The sequence below is a fragment of the Austrofundulus limnaeus genome, unplaced genomic scaffold (genome assembly GCF_001266775.1).
Source record: "Austrofundulus limnaeus strain Quisiro unplaced genomic scaffold, Austrofundulus_limnaeus-1.0 Scaffold1371, whole genome shotgun sequence".
NCBI lineage: Eukaryota > Metazoa > Chordata > Actinopteri > Cyprinodontiformes > Rivulidae > Austrofundulus > Austrofundulus limnaeus.
In genome coordinates this window covers 37541-55192 of record NW_013953773.1, presented here as the reverse complement: position 1 = coordinate 55192, position 17652 = coordinate 37541, and the positions used below count along the sequence as shown (strand labels likewise).

At 37.8% G+C, this 17652-nt stretch overlaps 2 protein-coding genes across 3 annotated transcripts; one reads left to right on the top strand and one right to left on the bottom strand.

Annotated features, from left to right (window-relative positions):
• Nucleotides 1-619: 619 nt before the first annotated feature.
• eri2 (ERI1 exoribonuclease family member 2) lies at nucleotides 620-4918 on the bottom strand. The gene is given in 9 exon segments (XM_014032062.1): nucleotides 620-2338; nucleotides 3018-3106; nucleotides 3210-3291; nucleotides 3531-3631; nucleotides 3837-3999; nucleotides 4087-4214; nucleotides 4309-4389; nucleotides 4475-4533; nucleotides 4724-4918. Coding segments are annotated over 9 exon segments (2094 nt in total). The 5' UTR covers nucleotides 4747-4918; the 3' UTR covers nucleotides 620-970.
• On the top strand, nucleotides 3925-16134 carry rexo5 (RNA exonuclease 5). Of its 2 annotated transcripts, none has more exons than XM_014032060.1 (19): nucleotides 3925-4009; nucleotides 5770-6036; nucleotides 6135-6261; nucleotides 6345-6456; nucleotides 6668-6775; nucleotides 7155-7243; nucleotides 9218-9333; nucleotides 9963-10101; nucleotides 10289-10383; nucleotides 10458-10560; nucleotides 10635-10708; nucleotides 12059-12167; nucleotides 12325-12441; nucleotides 12538-12675; nucleotides 14359-14451; nucleotides 14530-14881; nucleotides 14975-15174; nucleotides 15850-15959; nucleotides 16045-16134. In XM_014032060.1, exons 2-19 carry the CDS (start codon nucleotides 5789-5791, stop codon nucleotides 16112-16114), a joined length of 2400 nt encoding a protein of 799 aa, XP_013887514.1. In that variant the 5' UTR covers nucleotides 3925-4009; nucleotides 5770-5788; the 3' UTR covers nucleotides 16115-16134. The 2 variants fall into 2 exon arrangements, with proteins under 2 accessions (XP_013887514.1, XP_013887513.1); XM_014032059.1 differs by lacking the exon at nucleotides 3925-4009 and adding an exon at nucleotides 5182-5273.
• Nucleotides 16135-17652: the final 1518 nt, after the last annotated feature.

The following is a 17652-nucleotide window of genomic DNA, read 5'->3' as shown; positions in this document are numbered from 1 at the left end:
CCTATTATAGGTTTCATAATAGTGACTGACCATATTTGTTTCTCCGTCCAGTCTTCCCTAAACATAAAAACATAGACTTCCTTCTGCATGAAACTACTCTGTTGTTCAAAAAGACACGTTATGAGGACTGGAATTGTTTGTATGACAATTTTCAGCTTAACAGCACCTTTTGATGGCTAAGATAAATATTTAAATTTATTAAAAAGGTAACAAAATATTTACAGTAGACTAAAAATGTGACTTGTGCCAGCAAAATGAGTCAGAGGACATTTTCAATACTATATTATTTTTATCTTTAAATTTTTCATTTAAAATCTTCAAAATGATAACGCAGTTTGTTGAAACTTGTCAATTTATCACCTGGCTGGTTTCAAAACTTTCTATAGATAGAATATTCTGGAATTCCAGGTAAGGTCTAAYCTTCAGTATTTGAAGGGATTTTCTGGCACTATGACAGCAGCAACAGAAAAAATAGTTAATTTTAAAGGAACTAAAGTTTATAGGGCAAAGGATTATTTCTGAAAACAAACCTGTTAGAATTGATCAACATAAAGGTAGATTCTGATAATTATTTGCTATTTTAGTGACTGTGATTGATAGTTGATAGTTCAAATCTCAATTATGACAAAAACTCATTATTTTTATTTATCTTGCACAGCAGTCTGTGCTCATTCTGACTCATTACCAGTGCTGCACACAAATATATTAAAACATATACAATGACATAAACAAAGCAGCGTTTGTTTTAACAATAACTGAATGTACTTTTAAAAAAATGTAGTTGACTTTTGTAAAAGATTTTGCTCTTTACGGAAGTTTTATTCTGTAAACCCTCATGTTTTACTATTAAAATAAAACAAATGTCTCTCCTCTTTATGTATTATACAAAAATAAACTCTTAGGAACAAATAACAATAATGCATTCTGAGCTAAAAATGTAACTGAGTCATGATGGTGCAGCTGCAACAGTTCAGTAGCTTTTTCTTGTTGGAGCCAGGTGTGGGAGAGTGGAGTTGATCTGATAGAGTGATATGGAAGACAAATCCACAGAGCTGCCCTTCATCAGCGCCGACTCCCACTTAAAAAACTCACATCTTTTCTCCATGTGGCCTCTGCCTCCTGAGCGACGCACTGGACAACAATAAAAGCCCCGCCCCTGGTTTGGACCACCGTTTGTCACGACCTGGCGTTTCGCTCGACGGCCACATGCACACAGCGGGGAGGTGGTCCTCTGTGGTCCTTTGCGACTGGCGCAGGAGGAAAGTGTGTTGGTCGACAGAGAGGAGAGGATGTTGCTGGGAGTTTGTGGAGAGGGATAGGAGAACCCTGTGGCCTGCTGTTTCCTCTCTGTGTAGACAGTAAAGGGGGACTTTAGCGGGTCGGGGTGTTTTGCGATGGTTGGCTTGTGCCTGGTGGTGGAAGTATTTGGAGTGGACGTATTTTCTGGCCTAGACCCGACTGATAAGATGTTTGTTTGGACACTTTTATGTGGGCCGGCTAACTTTAGCTGAAGTTGCGGAGAGGCCAGATGTCCTGTATTGCTCTGATTTAACTGACCCCAGTCAACGACATGAGGCACAGCAAAATTCGTTTTGGACTCTGACATTGTTYAATGCTGCCTGGTTTCTTTTGTCCTTATAGATTTGGAGACTAATAATGTGTTACCAACATTATTCTGCGTCCTGGGGTTGCGTCTTGTGCTCACGCGTCCTGCTACATTGTCTTCTAACGCAACGTTGACCTCTGATGTACGTGAATGATCATCCCACTCACAGCATCCACTGTCAAAACCTGAAGCGGACTCAGGATTCCATTCTTTGTCGGTTTCATCATTAGCATCGCCACGCTCCAACACCACATCGTCGTAGGAGCCGCACCTTTCCTCCGCTTCCACTAAAACTTCAGTATCCTCCTTCTCGTCCAGCAGACCTGTCTGGAAGATCTGGTTTGACCGAGGTAGATGTGAAAAGCAGCTCACAGTAGTTGAGCACAGAACGTGGCTGCTGTTTACAGTGAATGTGTCTGAGCGGCTGGCAGCAGTCGGTGCTGCGTTTATCCTGCTGTTTTCATCCCAAAGTGTCTTTTTTGCGTTATTCAGCAGGGTCTTCGGTGAGATCAGGCTGTGACACGTTGGAACTGAGGTCACYTTTTCTTTCGAGTCTAAACTTCTTGGGGTGTTCTTTGAACGGGAGCGTTGTTGTCGACCATCTCTGAAAAGAATGTTGGCTGATAAGAGCTCACTGGCGAGCAAGTTTTCCTTTTTACGAGTGTTCGATTTTTCTTTGTTTGCTTCGGGACGAGCGTTGTTTCCAAACATGGCTTTGGCCGTCACTGGTGTCTGTGAGAAGTACAAGAAACACCTGATAAGTTATCAAGAAACAGACTATAGTTATTTCTATTTTAACTTGTATTATTAATCTTTTTTATGGTACGAGCCACAGTCCAGTCCAAGCTAATTACGCATAGTGGTTCAAGTTTTTGAACCCAACGGGGCTTCTGAAAGAGCCTACGGATTAGTCCAGGACAGGGTTAGACCTGGATAAAAGTCATAACAAGCTGAAATTTTCAGGATATGTTCAGAAAGCTGTCAGAAATAACACACTAAAAGTAATAACTACTTAGCGCTTTTGAGAAATTTTAGATGGCGTCAAAGATGGCTGAAACTTGAAAATTTCCTTATATTTCAGGCTTAAAACATATAGAAATGCAAATAATGAGTCTAAATGAATGTTTTCTGTGATGGGACAAGGTTTTTTCTGATTTAAATTCAGCTTTTTTTCTTCTTTAAAATATAACAAGTTCTCAAAKGTTAAATAAACGTAAAAGACAGAGTTTATTGTTTATTGACTATAGTCATTTTATTTAGTTAATTTATTTGTATACATTTGAAAAAGTGGAATTGCAAGATAAAAAAAAAAAATGAAATTATTTGCTTTGTACAAAGTACACGCTCAAGGATCTCAGGTGGGATTGCAGGAGCGGGGGTTCTTTAAAGACGTGGTCAGCCGGCCACTCACCCGCTCCAGGCTCCGAGTGATCGTCATTATACATCCATCCCTCATCATCCTCGCTGCCAGCCGAGCCGTGTTTCGAGCATCATCCAAACCTAAAGTGGGAACAAACGAGTAAAAGGTGAAAAGAGGTAGTTAGGAAACAAGGGATTAATGTGCAGATTTATCTAGAACAGAGAGTTTTCATTTATTCGATACCAGAATGCTCTCTGCCAGAAAACTGTATTCCCAGATCTTGAAGTGCCCCATTCAGACCTTTGGGTTTCTTGTTGTAGAAGAGCTGGTGAAAGAAAGAAAAGTTAATCGTTTATATAAGCATTTCATATTTGTAATATAAAGACAATATTTGCTTTTTTCATTGTTTTATGATTTTTACAACAGTAATCAAATGTAATGTTGCTCATGTCTCTGTTGACTTTACAGAATTTGGTTAGTTATTAGCATTTTAAATAGTGAATTACTGTAATCATATCGACAAAGAAAGTCTTAGAAATAAACTTATAGGCTCTCATCACTCACCCTGTATGTGCTTCTCAGGTCTATCCAGCTGTTGAGAACTTCGGGTTTATGAAGCTGTTTACGTTTGCACTCATACTGCAAACAAACTCCAAGATCCCAGTCTATTGTGCAGTGCAAATTAATTAACATAAAATGTTTATAATAATAATAAAAAATATATATTTTTTATTTGTTGTGAGAAATGACTATTAAGCAATTTTAGCTGGTAGTTTGACACTTGTCAGTTCCTTTTCGAGTCAATTTTCAATTACGCTTCTGCTAATCATTTGTGATAACGTCAAACTTAGTAATGTAGATGTGTTTTACCTGACCAGGTGAGGAAAGTACACGGTTTCTGGGAGGGGAGAGGAGAAGGAGACGTCTGTCGTTTGTTGGGAAATGTCACTCCCTTCTCAAGCTGCAAGTTCTGAAGCCAGCGGGTGAACTGGGAGAGACAGATCTGAAGGGGAATCCCTGCCTCCACTTGCACCTGCCATAAAGTAAGTTATGAGGGGACATGTGTTTATTTATTGCATTTGTCCCTGAAATGCAACAGTTTTTGTCCTAGAGCAGAAACCTGTGTGATTCCTGTCAGCTCAGTGCAGAACTCAGACAGGATGGGGTGTTCCTGAGGCTGAACATAGGTATGAAACTCAGACTCAACCTCTCCTGTGGACGTGTTCAAAACAACAGCTGGAAACTCAACTACAGTGAGGAGAAGAGAAAAAAACACAAGTTTATCATATAGCTGGAAAAARCAGATGATGAAATCTGAACTCTAAGTAATGATGGTACTTACTTATTTCCTGGCTGTAGTGATTTTTTTCTCTCCAGCAAGTGGACTCAAAGTCGATCACAATCAAGTATGAAAATATCTGATCTGAAAGAATAACAGGATTTACTTTAGCTTTCTTATGGAAATACTGSTGTTGTTGGGAAATTAAACTTGAATTTATCTAACCCACTTGATATCACTGATTTCTTTGATGAGTTCTGGCTTCGCTGCCTCAGTAATCCCAATTTCCTGTTGAGTTAAATAATAAAGAATTACATCTGGTTTCAGAAACCCAACATGTTATTTGTAATTAATTAACCTTTCAGTAAAAACACTTACAATACACTACATTAATATTTGCTGTATCAATAACTCGTGATTCCAAGAATAAACAAAATATCTGGAAGCATCTGCTTGTGCTCTGCATTAATTTACTTACTTCGCCAGGTTTTTCGTGGCCATGTCGTCTGCTAACCGACCTAAAACAGGATGAAATGTTGCTTCTGTTTCGACAGAAAACTGTTGAAATACCAAGTGCTTTGTCGAAAAACCTAAACCCGAAAGCTAGCGCTCTTTTTTTAAATGCAAATGTTAAAATTTGAGCTCGATTAGTCAGCCCTGCAAGTCTGTCGGGTCGAACGCAATTTATCGATGCATATGTCTTATTTCCGGTTTTGAATTTATCCTTCAAAGTAAAAGCACAAAGTGTTTTGTTGAACTTTGTTTTTACCACTATAACTAAAAAAAAATCATACAAAATGCTCGTATTATTTAACAAGAGACATTAAAAATATATATATTGAAGGATTTTCTTAAAATGTACACATTTTCTACTCAAGTCATGTACATGTAAGTTTTATTTTTAAGCTACTAAACGGAAGTACTGCTAATGTATTTTCATAAATCGCAAAGCATGCCTTGAAGTGATGTATCCTGTTAAAAACACGCTAGGGTGGAAGCGGGTGAACTCATTTGGACCCATAAAAGTGGTATTCTACTCTCAGAATTATTTAATTTCCCTTTGGGATTAATAAAGTGATTTGAGTTGAATTTGTATGTGTATGTAACTGTCCGAAGTTATAAATGTGGCTATAGGACTTTGTGAAAGTAAGCTTTAGGTTACTCCAGAATATCCCAACAACTTTAGATCTACTAAGTTTTAGATCCTCTGTAAATCTTAGAACATTTAATTAATTTAAGATATTTGCTATTATTAGGTGGTGTATTTAGAATATTGTATTTGGTTCATGCATTATGAACTGTATCTGTGGCTGCGGTTATACTTTGCTTTCAGGTACCTATTTTAAGCTAGTTATTATCAGCAACATAACTTTATACCTTTATAAAATTATACCTGACACTACCTAATTTTTGATAATTTTCTGTCACATTGTTATAAACAGTCAATAGTCATAGTGGCCTGATACACAGCATGTTTGCTTTTAAAATGTAACAATAATTCCCTTAAAATGTTTTGCTCCACAGAAGAAACTTCACCGGAAACATGGCGTCTTCTGTAGCAGAGATGTGCAGCAGGAAGAGCAAAAAGAGGAAAGACTCCTCAGAACACAGGAGATTCAAAAGAGCAAAGACTGAGCAGGAAGCTGACGAGGCAGTGAAGGAGAGACCCTCTGCTTCACCCAGGGTCTCCATACAGCTCCAGCGCTTGCAGCAACCAATCACATTGAGCGAGCTGACAGAGCTGTTGCATTTTGCTGCTCTGGGGAAAGCGGGAGGCCTCAAACAGCCCAGGTAATGACAGGCGTCGATCCCGGTTTGAGTCAAACTAAATCCGTGTGGTTTCTGGCCAACGTTTAAACTCTCTGTCCGTGTCGTCATCCCTCTGCCAGCTGGTGCCGACTTCACTGTCAGAAAAAGGTCAAAAGTTTGAATGTGGTGCTTGTGGATGGCCTGACACAGAGTCACTTCTACAGGAACTACCTCACCGTGGAGCACCTCAGGACCAACTATACCACAGTAAGTAGTCTGAGGGAGTATACAAGCACAAGTTTTATGAAGAGAAAAACAGTGTTTTACATTGTGAAATCTGATTCTAACAGAGGATCACCTTCACTCCGTCATCTAACAACYTAGCATCGGAAATCTTCAGCAGCGAGGTTCCTAAAGTGGACATTTTATCTGTTTCCAAACAGGAACAAAACCTGCAGAAAGGTGAGATGTGGATGAGACACACTGAAACACTCATCACTTTTTAAGTTACTTTTTTGGGCAATAAAATAAATATATTTTGTCTGCATTTGTCACCTGAATACTTATCACAACTGCAAGGCCTAGGTTAAAAACCTTGATTTATCCCATGTGTTTTTGTGGTTTCTTTTTGCGAGTTAGCTTTTGACTTGTGTGTTATTGTGCACCGCTGCAGCTCTGAAACACCACCCAGTTATCACAACATATGGGACACACGGGAGAGGATTATCCAAGTACATCCTCACCACAGAAGAAATGATTAAGAACCGCTTCCCTGTCAAAGGTGAGGAATGTTTTTTGTTTAGTATTTMTCTTAGAACGTAAAAGTAATGTTTAGTTCCTGTAATTAATGTGCTGCCGTTCATGTTTTATCAAACTGTGTGAAATTGTTTTGCAACTGACATTGCCAAAAAACTTACGAAGTGTTATTACAGATAAGGGATGCTTTGTTATAAGACCACAATAAGAAAACCTGATCTGAATGTAGAAGCAACATGTCTAGAATATATTTTTCTGTCACAATAATACAAACTCTGCATCCACGGCATTGTTTTGTTAAAAATGCTAAAAGGTGTTTAGATCTATCCATCCCGTCGAACAAAATGTGTTTTCAGATTTTGATCGCTGAACATGGATATGGATTTTCGTTTTATTTGACTCAGGTATGCCAGGCTTTGAGGACTTCAGGTGCACAAAGAATGACGTTTGTGTCACGGATGACAGCCCTTTATATGGACTGGACTGTGAAATGGTGAGATGACTTCACTTACTGGACGACTTGTAATTTTTCTTGTGTTAATATACCGTAACCGTTTTTATATAACAAGCAGTATTTTAATTTGTGAAACATGTCATTTATGATGTCGGACATTACAAAAAGGTGTTGATTTAAGCCTGTTTTGCACAAATCTCCTGCTCTTTGCCCAAAGTTTCCTGTTATTACAGTTTGTCTTAAAATTAGAAGCAGCAACTTTTGTTTTAGTTTTTTACACACCTTTGAACTTGTTTTTGTTTACAGTTGAAGTGGTTGAAACTCACCCGTGCCGCACTGTGTAAAACTTTATCTAATCTCCAGCTTTACAAATAATTCAAACCAACACACAGGACTAAAGCTTGTTTTATGATAGCAAGTTTTATGATGGAGAATAATTATTTTCTGGTAAAATGCTGAGTGCTGAATGATTCTGCTGACACTTATTGAATAATAATTATTTTTTTGTAATTTTCTTTTTATTTCTTTTGTTGGTGGATACAGTTCAAAAGCATACAACTATTTACAGCAAATGAAAATAACATGAATCAAAACAAAACATTTATAGCGGTTGGAGGCTTACTTAGCATTAAGATACCTTGGTGTAAACACTGTGTTGTATCTTACAATAAAGGTAGTGTGTAGGTGGGGACAAGTGGACTTATTCAAAGTCGGACCTTACAGGCTTTACATACTCAGACCATTTTGACCAAATACTGTAGAATTTATCGTTTTGAATTATGAGAGAGAATGTGATCTTTTCCATTATATAAATTTCATGCACAATAGCAATCCATTCTTCAATGGTGGGTGGTTCCACTTTCAGCCATTTTCTCGTGATAGCTTTTTTACTGGCTGCCATAAGTATACCAAGCAATTTTTTTATCATTTCTATTCACTTTTTGTTGTACATCACCCATATACACATTAGTACATGTGAAAGGGATTTTAATTCCAAAAACATTTTCCACATGATTGTGGATTTCCTCCCAAAAACGTCTAATAACCTGGCACCCCCAAAAGATGTGTTCGTATGTGGCTCCCTTAGTCCCACACTGTCTCCAGCAGTGATCTCCACCTCCCAAATGTCTCTTCTGAATCGGTGTGATGAAAAACCTCACAGTGTTTTTCCAACAGAACTCTCGCCACGCATTTGATGCTGTGAAAGTCCACTGACGTTGGCATATGTTTTCCCAGGTTTCAGTTGGAATCAGTTTGTTTAGTTCAGTCTCCCACTTCTTTATAATGTAGTCCGTATTTCCTTGTTTTGAGTGTTGAATTCCATTGCATATTTTTGAAATCACCTTTTTAAATTGTCTCGGTTTCATTAATGACTGGAAGACTTCTAAAAATCCCACATTGCAACTATTTATTGAATAATAAAATTTTACCTGAATTGTTAGTCTGAAAAATAGAACATAAGCTAAAGACAACAAATCTGTAGCTGAAAACTAATAACCACATCTAAAAACTAATATAGCCAAATGTAAGCCAGATCTAAAAGCAAAACAACATATAAAAGTTAAAAAGAGCACAACCGTAGCCTAAGGTAACAAACTACTAACTAAAAATAAAAACTGACTTAGTTACTTGGCTAACAATAGTTAAAAGCTAAATAATGTAGCAACATTTCAGCCTTAATGATCAAACCTGTTACTAAAAACTAAACAAGCAAAACTATAGCTAAAAGCTAAACTTAGCAAAACCTTAGAAAAACGTAAGCTTGGCAAAACCATAGATAAAAGCTTAAATTAGCAAAATTGACACTAAAACAAACAAAACCTCATCTAAAAGTTAAAATTTGCGTAACATTATCAAAACGTTACAAAACATATGCTAAAAGCTAAGTGTAGCAAAATGCTGAATCAGCCATCACACATTAAATTGCATGATTTCCTGTGCTTCAGTCCTTTGCTTTGCTCTGTATACTTGGGTATTTTTAGCTCGTGTCGATTTGTTTCTCTCTGTTTTCAGTGTGTAACAGAAAAAGGATATGAGTTGACTCGTGTTTCTCTGGTGGATGGGGATGGAAACTGTGTGTTGGATGAACTGGTGAAACCTCAAAGGCGTGTTCTTGACTACCTTACCAAGTAAGCACACACTCACTGCACGCGCACATGCAGTCAAAGGATCTTCACAGACTGTTGGATCTTTAACATTTTGTTAGATGCTGTAATCATAGTGGCATATGTACGTTTTCTAAGTAGGTCAAATATGTTTTTTCAGTGTAATTTAGAGTAATTTAATTAGTTTAATATTTTTTCTCTCATTTGGTATGAAGGTAATTTTGTTTTTTTATTATTCAATCAAACAAAAAATAATTTCAACCAAAAAAAAAAAAAGAAAAAAGAAATTCAACCAAACAAAAAAGCATAAAAAAATTAAATCAAAAAGTTTTGTGCAAAACAAACTTTTTTTTGCATGTCAGAAATCTTTAGTTGAATCTCAGACTTTTGGTTGATGCTCTAAGTTTTTGGTTGAACTCTAAAAAGTTTTGAGCTCAGAGAACATGAACATCCGGGGCGGGGCCTAAGGAGGAACTACTGTAAGACCTGTCCCTATTGGTTATATGGACTGAAACGATTTCCTGGTGCACCTGCATCTAATCAAATGTTGTCAGTCCATTAAATGGGCATTATTAGCGGTTAAAGTGATACGCTGTTTATTTATAATACCTAAAAGTGAAACATGTCCTGTTCATCTTGTTAACTTCTTATAGGTTCTCAGGTGTCACTGCAGCCATGCTGCAACCAATCACAACCACCCTGAAGGATGTTCAAACACAGCTCATGATGCTGTTACCAGGTGATGCAGTTCTGGTGGGCCATTCGCTCAACTGTGACCTCATCGCACTGCAAGTCAGTAAACTGTTTATAAGTTTAAATATTGGGTTAAGTTAAATTTAATTAAATTTATCTGATTCTGTCCACAGGATCAGAAAAAGCTCAATTCTAAGTTGTAAACAGGAATACAAGTTGTGTGAGCACAAAAATTGTTCACAAGTTAAAATCTTTGCTTCTTTTGTGTTCTTTTTTTCCTCTCCAGCTCATCCACCGTCATGTAGTTGATACGTCTCTGCTGTACAGGAGACATTTTGGGCAGAGGTTTAAACTCAAGGTTTTGGCTGACATAGTTCTGAAGTGAGTTCTTCTTTGCTTTCTTCCCCTTAGAGTCTCTCACACAAAATGATTTAATCTCCCCACTCACTTCTCAGGAGGCAAATCCAAACCGAAGAGAGGATCGGTCACAACCCCACCGAGGACGCTGTGGCCGCTCTGGAGCTGGCTCAGTACTTTATCAAAACTGGACCACGTCAGGTAGGAAACAGACTTTTTTAAAACGAACAAACACACAGAGAATAAGCAAACATTTTCTGTTTACTGACTGTCAGGTTGTGGAGCTTCATCTGGAGGAGCTGTGGGGATACAATCTGGAGGAGGAGTCCTCTGAGGTCACAAGTCACAGGTGGGAGAGGAAGTTCTGATTCTACAGAACAAGCAGCACACACGGGTCCAGAAATAAAGTGCAGCTCTGCTTTTCTTACTGTTTTAGAGTCAAAGTAGCTAACAACCCAGACAGCAAAATATGAGTGAGTCAACATTGAAATATGGTTAGGCATCAATATTCATCCAMGTTGAAATGATACAAAAAGTGATTTACTTGATGAAATAATGTTAGGTTTTCAAACATAACTGATACTATATCAATGTTGATTCAACATTGATTAGACGTTGGCATTTCAATTATTATAATTCAACACTGAAACAACACTAATTCAATAACATCTTTTCAACATAGATTATTTGGTTAGAATTGGATGATTGTTTGATGGTTGATTCACCCTCAATTGTCGACCTTAACCCAAAATCAACTTCTTTGACCGTATTTCAACATTCATTCAATCAATCAATCAATCAATCAATCAATCAATCAATCAATCAATCAATCAATCAATCAATCAATCAATCAATCAATCAATCAATCAATCAATCAATCGTAGCACATTTCAGCAACAAGGCAGTATAGAGTGCTTTACGTCATAAAATGCAAAAAATACCATCATAGAACACAGTTAACAATTGAAACATTACAGTTTGTCAGGTGTCATTGTTACACATCAAAATGTTGATTATTGTTTCATTTATAATGTTTCAAAAACAACTCTCAACAGGTGGGTTTTCCGTCTTGATTTAAAGGAACTCAGAGTTTCGGCTGTTTTACAAATTTCTGGGAGTTTGTTCCAGATCTGTGGTGCATAGAAGCTGAATGCTGCTTCTCCATGTTTGGTTCTGGTTTTGGGGATGCAGAGCAGACCAGAACCAGAAGACCTGAGAGGTCTGGAAGGCTGACATAACAGCAGCATATCTTTGATGTTTTGTGGTACTAAGCCATTAAGTGATTTATAAACTAATATCAGCATTTTAAAGTCTATTCTCTGAGTTACACAGAGCCAGTGTAAGGACTTTAGAACTGGGCTGATGTGCTCTATCTTCCTGGTTTTAGTCAAAACACGAGCAGCAGCGTTCTGGATCAGCTGCAGCTGTCTGATAGATTCTTTTTTAGGCCATCACTACACTCAAATTAACATCTTTTGCTAACTGGGAAATAAAAGCCTTATCCCTTTGATCAGAACTTCTGCCTTCATTCAAAAAGGGATGCTCCTCCTCCTGAATCGTTCTCTTTTTATTGCCTGATGGTGATAATGATTCTGCCAGTGTGTCTGTAGTGTTAGCAAAATATCTCATAAACCACTGTTTGGATTTTATTGAAATTGTGCAGTGTGCTGGAGATCATTTTAACTGTCTTCTTCTGCAGGTTTGCTGACATCCTGCAGGCACTTGGTCGGTCTGTGGCCTTTCTAGGAAATCGTGCGGACGTTGCGTTGAACCTGTCCAATCAGCAGTGGTTCAGCTCGGACAAAGAGGTGTCTTAGATAAAATGATGTCAGCACTCATGCCTCTGCGTTCTAGAAACACAATTTTTGCACACTTTGTTTCCTTCCTTTTGTTTCTTRGATATGTTCGCCTGAAGTCTCCCACCATGTCTCCTCGATTTCTGACGCGGCATCCTCTCCTCTGCAGATGGTGTTATCATTCAGGAGACAGACGAAGTGCCGATTCCTCTCCGTCCTCCAGCTTTCCTCTTTCTCGCACCATCTGAGACGTCGCGTCACTCATCAGGAGCAGTTGTACCAGAATGTGAGTCATTTATTGGGCTTTCTTTCTTTTATTTTTTTATTTATTTATTTTGCAAGAGGTGTGTATGATGTACAACATGCTGTATTTATCCTGCAGGTGTGTGCTGGTCTTCGGGATATGTGCGTTGTGTTTGCTGGGCCTTTCCCCTCGAGTTTCTCTGAGAAAGAAGCAAAGCGCCTGTTTCGAAGCTGCGGACGAGTTCGACAAGTCCAAATGTTGAACACAGGTGTCCGAGTGGGTCTCACTTAACATATTTACAGCTTTTTCATATACAATGGTATTTAGCAGTGTTGTACAAAGTACCACAAAGTTATACTTGAGTAAAAGTACAAGTATCTTACCAAAAAATTACTTTGGTAAAAGTTAAAATCTCCTTTAGGAATATTACTTGAGTAAAAGTCTTAAAGTATCTGTTATCATTTGTACTTAAATATTAAAATTAAAAGTATTGATTTAAAATGAGCAGTTAGATTTTCTGTAATGACTTTTATTAGAAGGTGACCTCCCCACCAAAAAAATGCAGAAATGACTATATTGTATTAAAGTAATTAATTTATGTTAAATTTATGATGCACTAGTCCAACTGTTTCAGTTTATATACATATACTGTATTAAGGCTGCACAAAGCTTTTCCCCAAAATGAAAATCTATCTGAGGGCTGCAGCCAAATACAATAATATAATTCATGAAATACAAGTACTTCTCAAGTACAGTCCTTTTATTTTAATGAATATGTCCTGCTGGAGTGTGACATGATTTGTTTGTGTACAAACTAATACAGTATCATAATTTTAAATATTTATACTTCCCATTCAACTACAGTAGGAGGCACAATTTATGTGGATAGTATTTATTTTTTACAATAACAAGTTGGAATGAAAACAAGCAAAAATGAAGTAAAAGTAACGACTTTATACTTCTTGCCTTTTAAAAAAAATGTAAGGAGTAGAAAGTACAGATAATTGTGTGAAAATGTAAGAAGTGGAAGTAAAAAGTAGGCTGGAAAATAATTACTCAAGTAAAGTACAGATACCCAAAAATTCTACTAAAGTACAGTAAAGAAGTATTTGTACTTATTTAGTTTAAACTCTGGTATTTAGTACTCATTTTCCAGGGTTCCCGTGGGTCCTTGAAATCCTTGAAAGTTTGTGAATTTGGAAAAATTATTTCAAGGCCCTGGAAAGTTTGTGAAAACAGCCAAAATTGCATTTGCCCTTGAAAGTTCTTGAATGTTTTTTTTTTTTTTTTTTTTTTTTTTTTGGGCGGGGGGTTGAAGTTCTTTATTAACACAACTGATTTTCATCATCTGTAAGAAAAAAAAAATAATAAAAAACATTGATATGTTGTGGTGGATAACTCAGGATTACTGTAAACTGACGTGGCTTTCAACAAATAGCGTGACCCATAGTCATAGTTTTAACCAATCAGAGCAGAGCAGGGCGGGTCGTTCTTTCTGAGCCCAGGTAAGAGCACCACAGCTCCTCCTGTCCTCACCGAGGGTCTGGACTTGTTCACAACCCCTTCTCCCAAAGTGAGCTYCTGAATCTCCCAGGACATAATTACATGTCCATGTATTGTAGATATGAATGAAGGCTGTACATWTAATCCACTTTATTTCATTGATTCTGACTCAACAACTTCTATGTTCAGTTTTTAATTGAATTTACATGATTAAAACTGTTTTTATTGGTAACATTATGTGGTAGCAGTAGGTAATTGCCGTCACGCGTGGTTCTTGAATTTGAGGAAATTGGTACTGGAAAGTTCTTGAAAGGTGCTTGCATTGGATGTTGACCAAGGTGTGGGAACCCTGATTTTCACTGTTTTTGTTTATTTATTTATTTATTTATTTATRTATTTATTTATTTATTTATTTATTTATTTATTTATTTATTTCCCACAATGTCTTGCTTCTAGGTCCACGCAGAAGTAGAGTTTGAGATGCTTGAAGGAGCAATGCTAGCATTAAAAGTTCTGGACAGACTCAGTGTCCATGGCCGGCCCATCAAGGTAGCCATTTTCTCCATTTCTTTTTTTCCTCTTTACGTCACAATTATGCTCAAACCTTCAATGTTTCTTCTTTTCCAGGTGCAAAGGCCCGTGCATGGATCAGTGTTGGACCTGGATCTGAATCTGGAGGCTTTAATGAGTGAAACACTTAACACGTACAACCTTTATGCTGTTAAGCTGAGTCGACGTGCAGCTCAGCGTTTAACCATTTCACCAAAGACTAACGGATTAATGCTGGATGCACAATGTGCTGGTGTCTCTTGTGATAAAATGGTACACAAGCTCCGATCTGCTAAACTAAACGGTGAAGCGTTGGATCTCCCTGCCTCGTCTGAACTGTCTGAGGAGACAGTCAGAGAGACATTTAGCCACTTTGGAACCGTACAGAGCATCATCCTGCCTGCCAAACCAAAAAAACATATCTGTATAAGTGAGTGGAAGCTAAGTCGTGATTTTTTTCTCCTCCGTCGGTGCAGAGGTAAATGTTGGGTGTAGCTGTAACTCCAATATGTCTGATTGACAGAGTTTAAGAGATCAGAGGCCAAACACGCAGCTCTCAGCTCCTCCGAGGACCTGCTGAAGGACCGTTTTCTCATTTGCCCATCCGTGACTCCGCCCCACCTACTTTCGTGGGCTACTCTGGCAACAGATAAGAAAACCGCAAACACAGATGAAAAGTGCGCTGAGCAGCTAAGAACAGCCTACARGGACATCGGTTCTCAGGTACAGAGAGATTCTTATGATGAAACCTGGACCATGATGCTTTGACTCACTGCAGACCTTTTTTTTATTGGTTTGAGTTGATTTTGATGTGAATATTTTAGACTTTGTTTCACACAACAGGAAAGAGCACGAAGCAGCAGCTGCTGTCTGAAGTGCAAGTTCAGATGTTTTGAAGTTGGGTTCTGTGGAAAGCTTAAGAACGGTTAGTATCTTACCTGTTGTAAATAGCTCCTTCATGAACCTCGGTTTGGAGAAACAGTTGAAGTCCCACCAAGTTGATGAGCTAAAGGCTAGTCCTAGTGTGATCAAGAGCAAAGTCAGAAAGGCCATTAGCTTGTTAGTCCAGTCAGAATTAAACTCTGTTTCTCCAAACTGATGTTCCAAAAGCCATCTACAACAGGTAAGATATTGAGTGTAACCTGTAAAAATAGACCTCAACTATTCTTTTAACTCTTGATGTATTGGGATTTTTCTCAGGGAATTCTCGCTTAGTTTTTTCCAAGTTCTGTGTTTTTTTACTTATTTTTTTTTATAAAAACGACAACTCGATATTCTAATGCAGTTAACAAAATCAATGTTTCGTATTTTGTTTGTTATAAATATTTATTAACTTAAGCACATTATGAAGTTTCCAATTTGCATTGTTTATTTATCGTTATTTTTAACTATGTGTAGGATCAAAAAACAATTCGCACGATGAAGAAACTGGATATCCGGTTAAGAAAAGTCTTCAAATCCCTTCCTGATGGCACCCTGTCTGTGGTGGTTCTGCTCGGACAGACCAGGTAAAAAACCCTTACAGCGTCTCCGGGTTGGATTTGCCTAAAGTTAAATATTTTCTCAACGTTTTTCCTCTGTTTTCTACTGCAGCACGAGCGGTGACCATCCTGGGTTGTGCCTAGTTACAGTCAAAAACCAATCCTGTGAAAGTTTAAAATAAACCGATGAAGTATCACTGTCTACAATGTTTGAGTCATTTAAAGCGAAATCCATAAAGAAACCCACTGAAAGAACAGAACATTGTTCTCACCTCAAAACACAGTGTGAGTCAAAAGTTTCAGGACACCCTTTATTTCTGAAACGAAAAGGCAAATGATGAAATATCTGAATACCCTATTGTGTAGCTAATGGGTGAAAGGACCTATCTTTTAGGCTAATGTCAGGAGTATGGCTATCARCTTGAATCAAAGTCAAATTATCATATTTGAAGTGAGTCATGTAGCCTATCAAAGAAAACCAGCATTGTCGAAGAAATGGATTACAGTAATCATCCATCCATCCATCCATTTTCTGTACACGCTTCTTCCTTTTCAGGGTCGCCTGGGTCACTGGTGCCCATATCCAGCAGTCACAGTGCGAGGGGCGGGGTACACCCTGGACAGGTCGCAAGTCCATCACAAGATTACAGTAATCAGATGTGCAATATCTATTGTGGTTCAGAAGTTTTCATAAAACGCTGCAGAAACAGGGAATGTTGTCTGTGATGCTGTATGATGTAATGTGCAGTCCCTGATTCTGAACACAGAGCTTCTGTCATTTCCATATAAACATCTTTAACTTAGTGTTCTGAACCACAACACATTGTAAATCTGATTGTGGCACTTCATTTCTGAGACCATTCTGGTCTTTGATATACTACATGACCCTCTTCACGTTGGAAAAATTTGACCGATTCTATGGCTAGTATGTTCTGGACATAATCCAAAAGATCGGTGCCTTCACCTATTGCTGGGGATATTCTGATATTTTCTTTTCTCTTACGTTTCTTAAATGGGTGTTTTGAGATTTCTGACTCACCCTATACTCAGGAACTAAGAGAAAAGAATTAAAAAATAAATACATTTAAATATTACACAATGCATTTTTGTGTCAGGTCAACACATGCAGAGATCACAGGGACTCCTCTAACCCTCTCTGCAGAGCATCTTCCACTGCAGAGTCCACAGGAGAGCAGCCTCAATCATTAAAGACCCAACTCACCCCCCAGCATGGACTAGTCACACCTCTACACAAGTGTGAAATGCAGAACCTCCAGATTTAAGACCTCATTTTCCCCCCAAGTGCCATCAGACTTCTGAACAGCTGAATGTGAGTCTATTAATATTGCACATACAGGTGCTGGTCATAAAATTAGAATATCATGAAAAAGTAGATTTATTTCAGTAATTCCATTTAAAAAGTGAAACTTGTATATTATATTCATACATTACATACAAACTCATATATTTCAAATGTTTATTTCGTTTAATTTTGATGATTATAAATGACAACAAATGAAAATCTCAAATTCAGCATATCAGAAAATTAGAATCTTGTGAAAAGGTTCAAAATGAATGGCACCTGGTACCACACTSTAATCAGCTAATTAACTCAAACCACCTGCAAAGGCCTTTAAATGGTCTTTCAGTCTAGTTCTATAGGCTACACAATCATGGGGAAGACTGCTGACTTGACAGTTGTCCAAAAGACGACCATCGA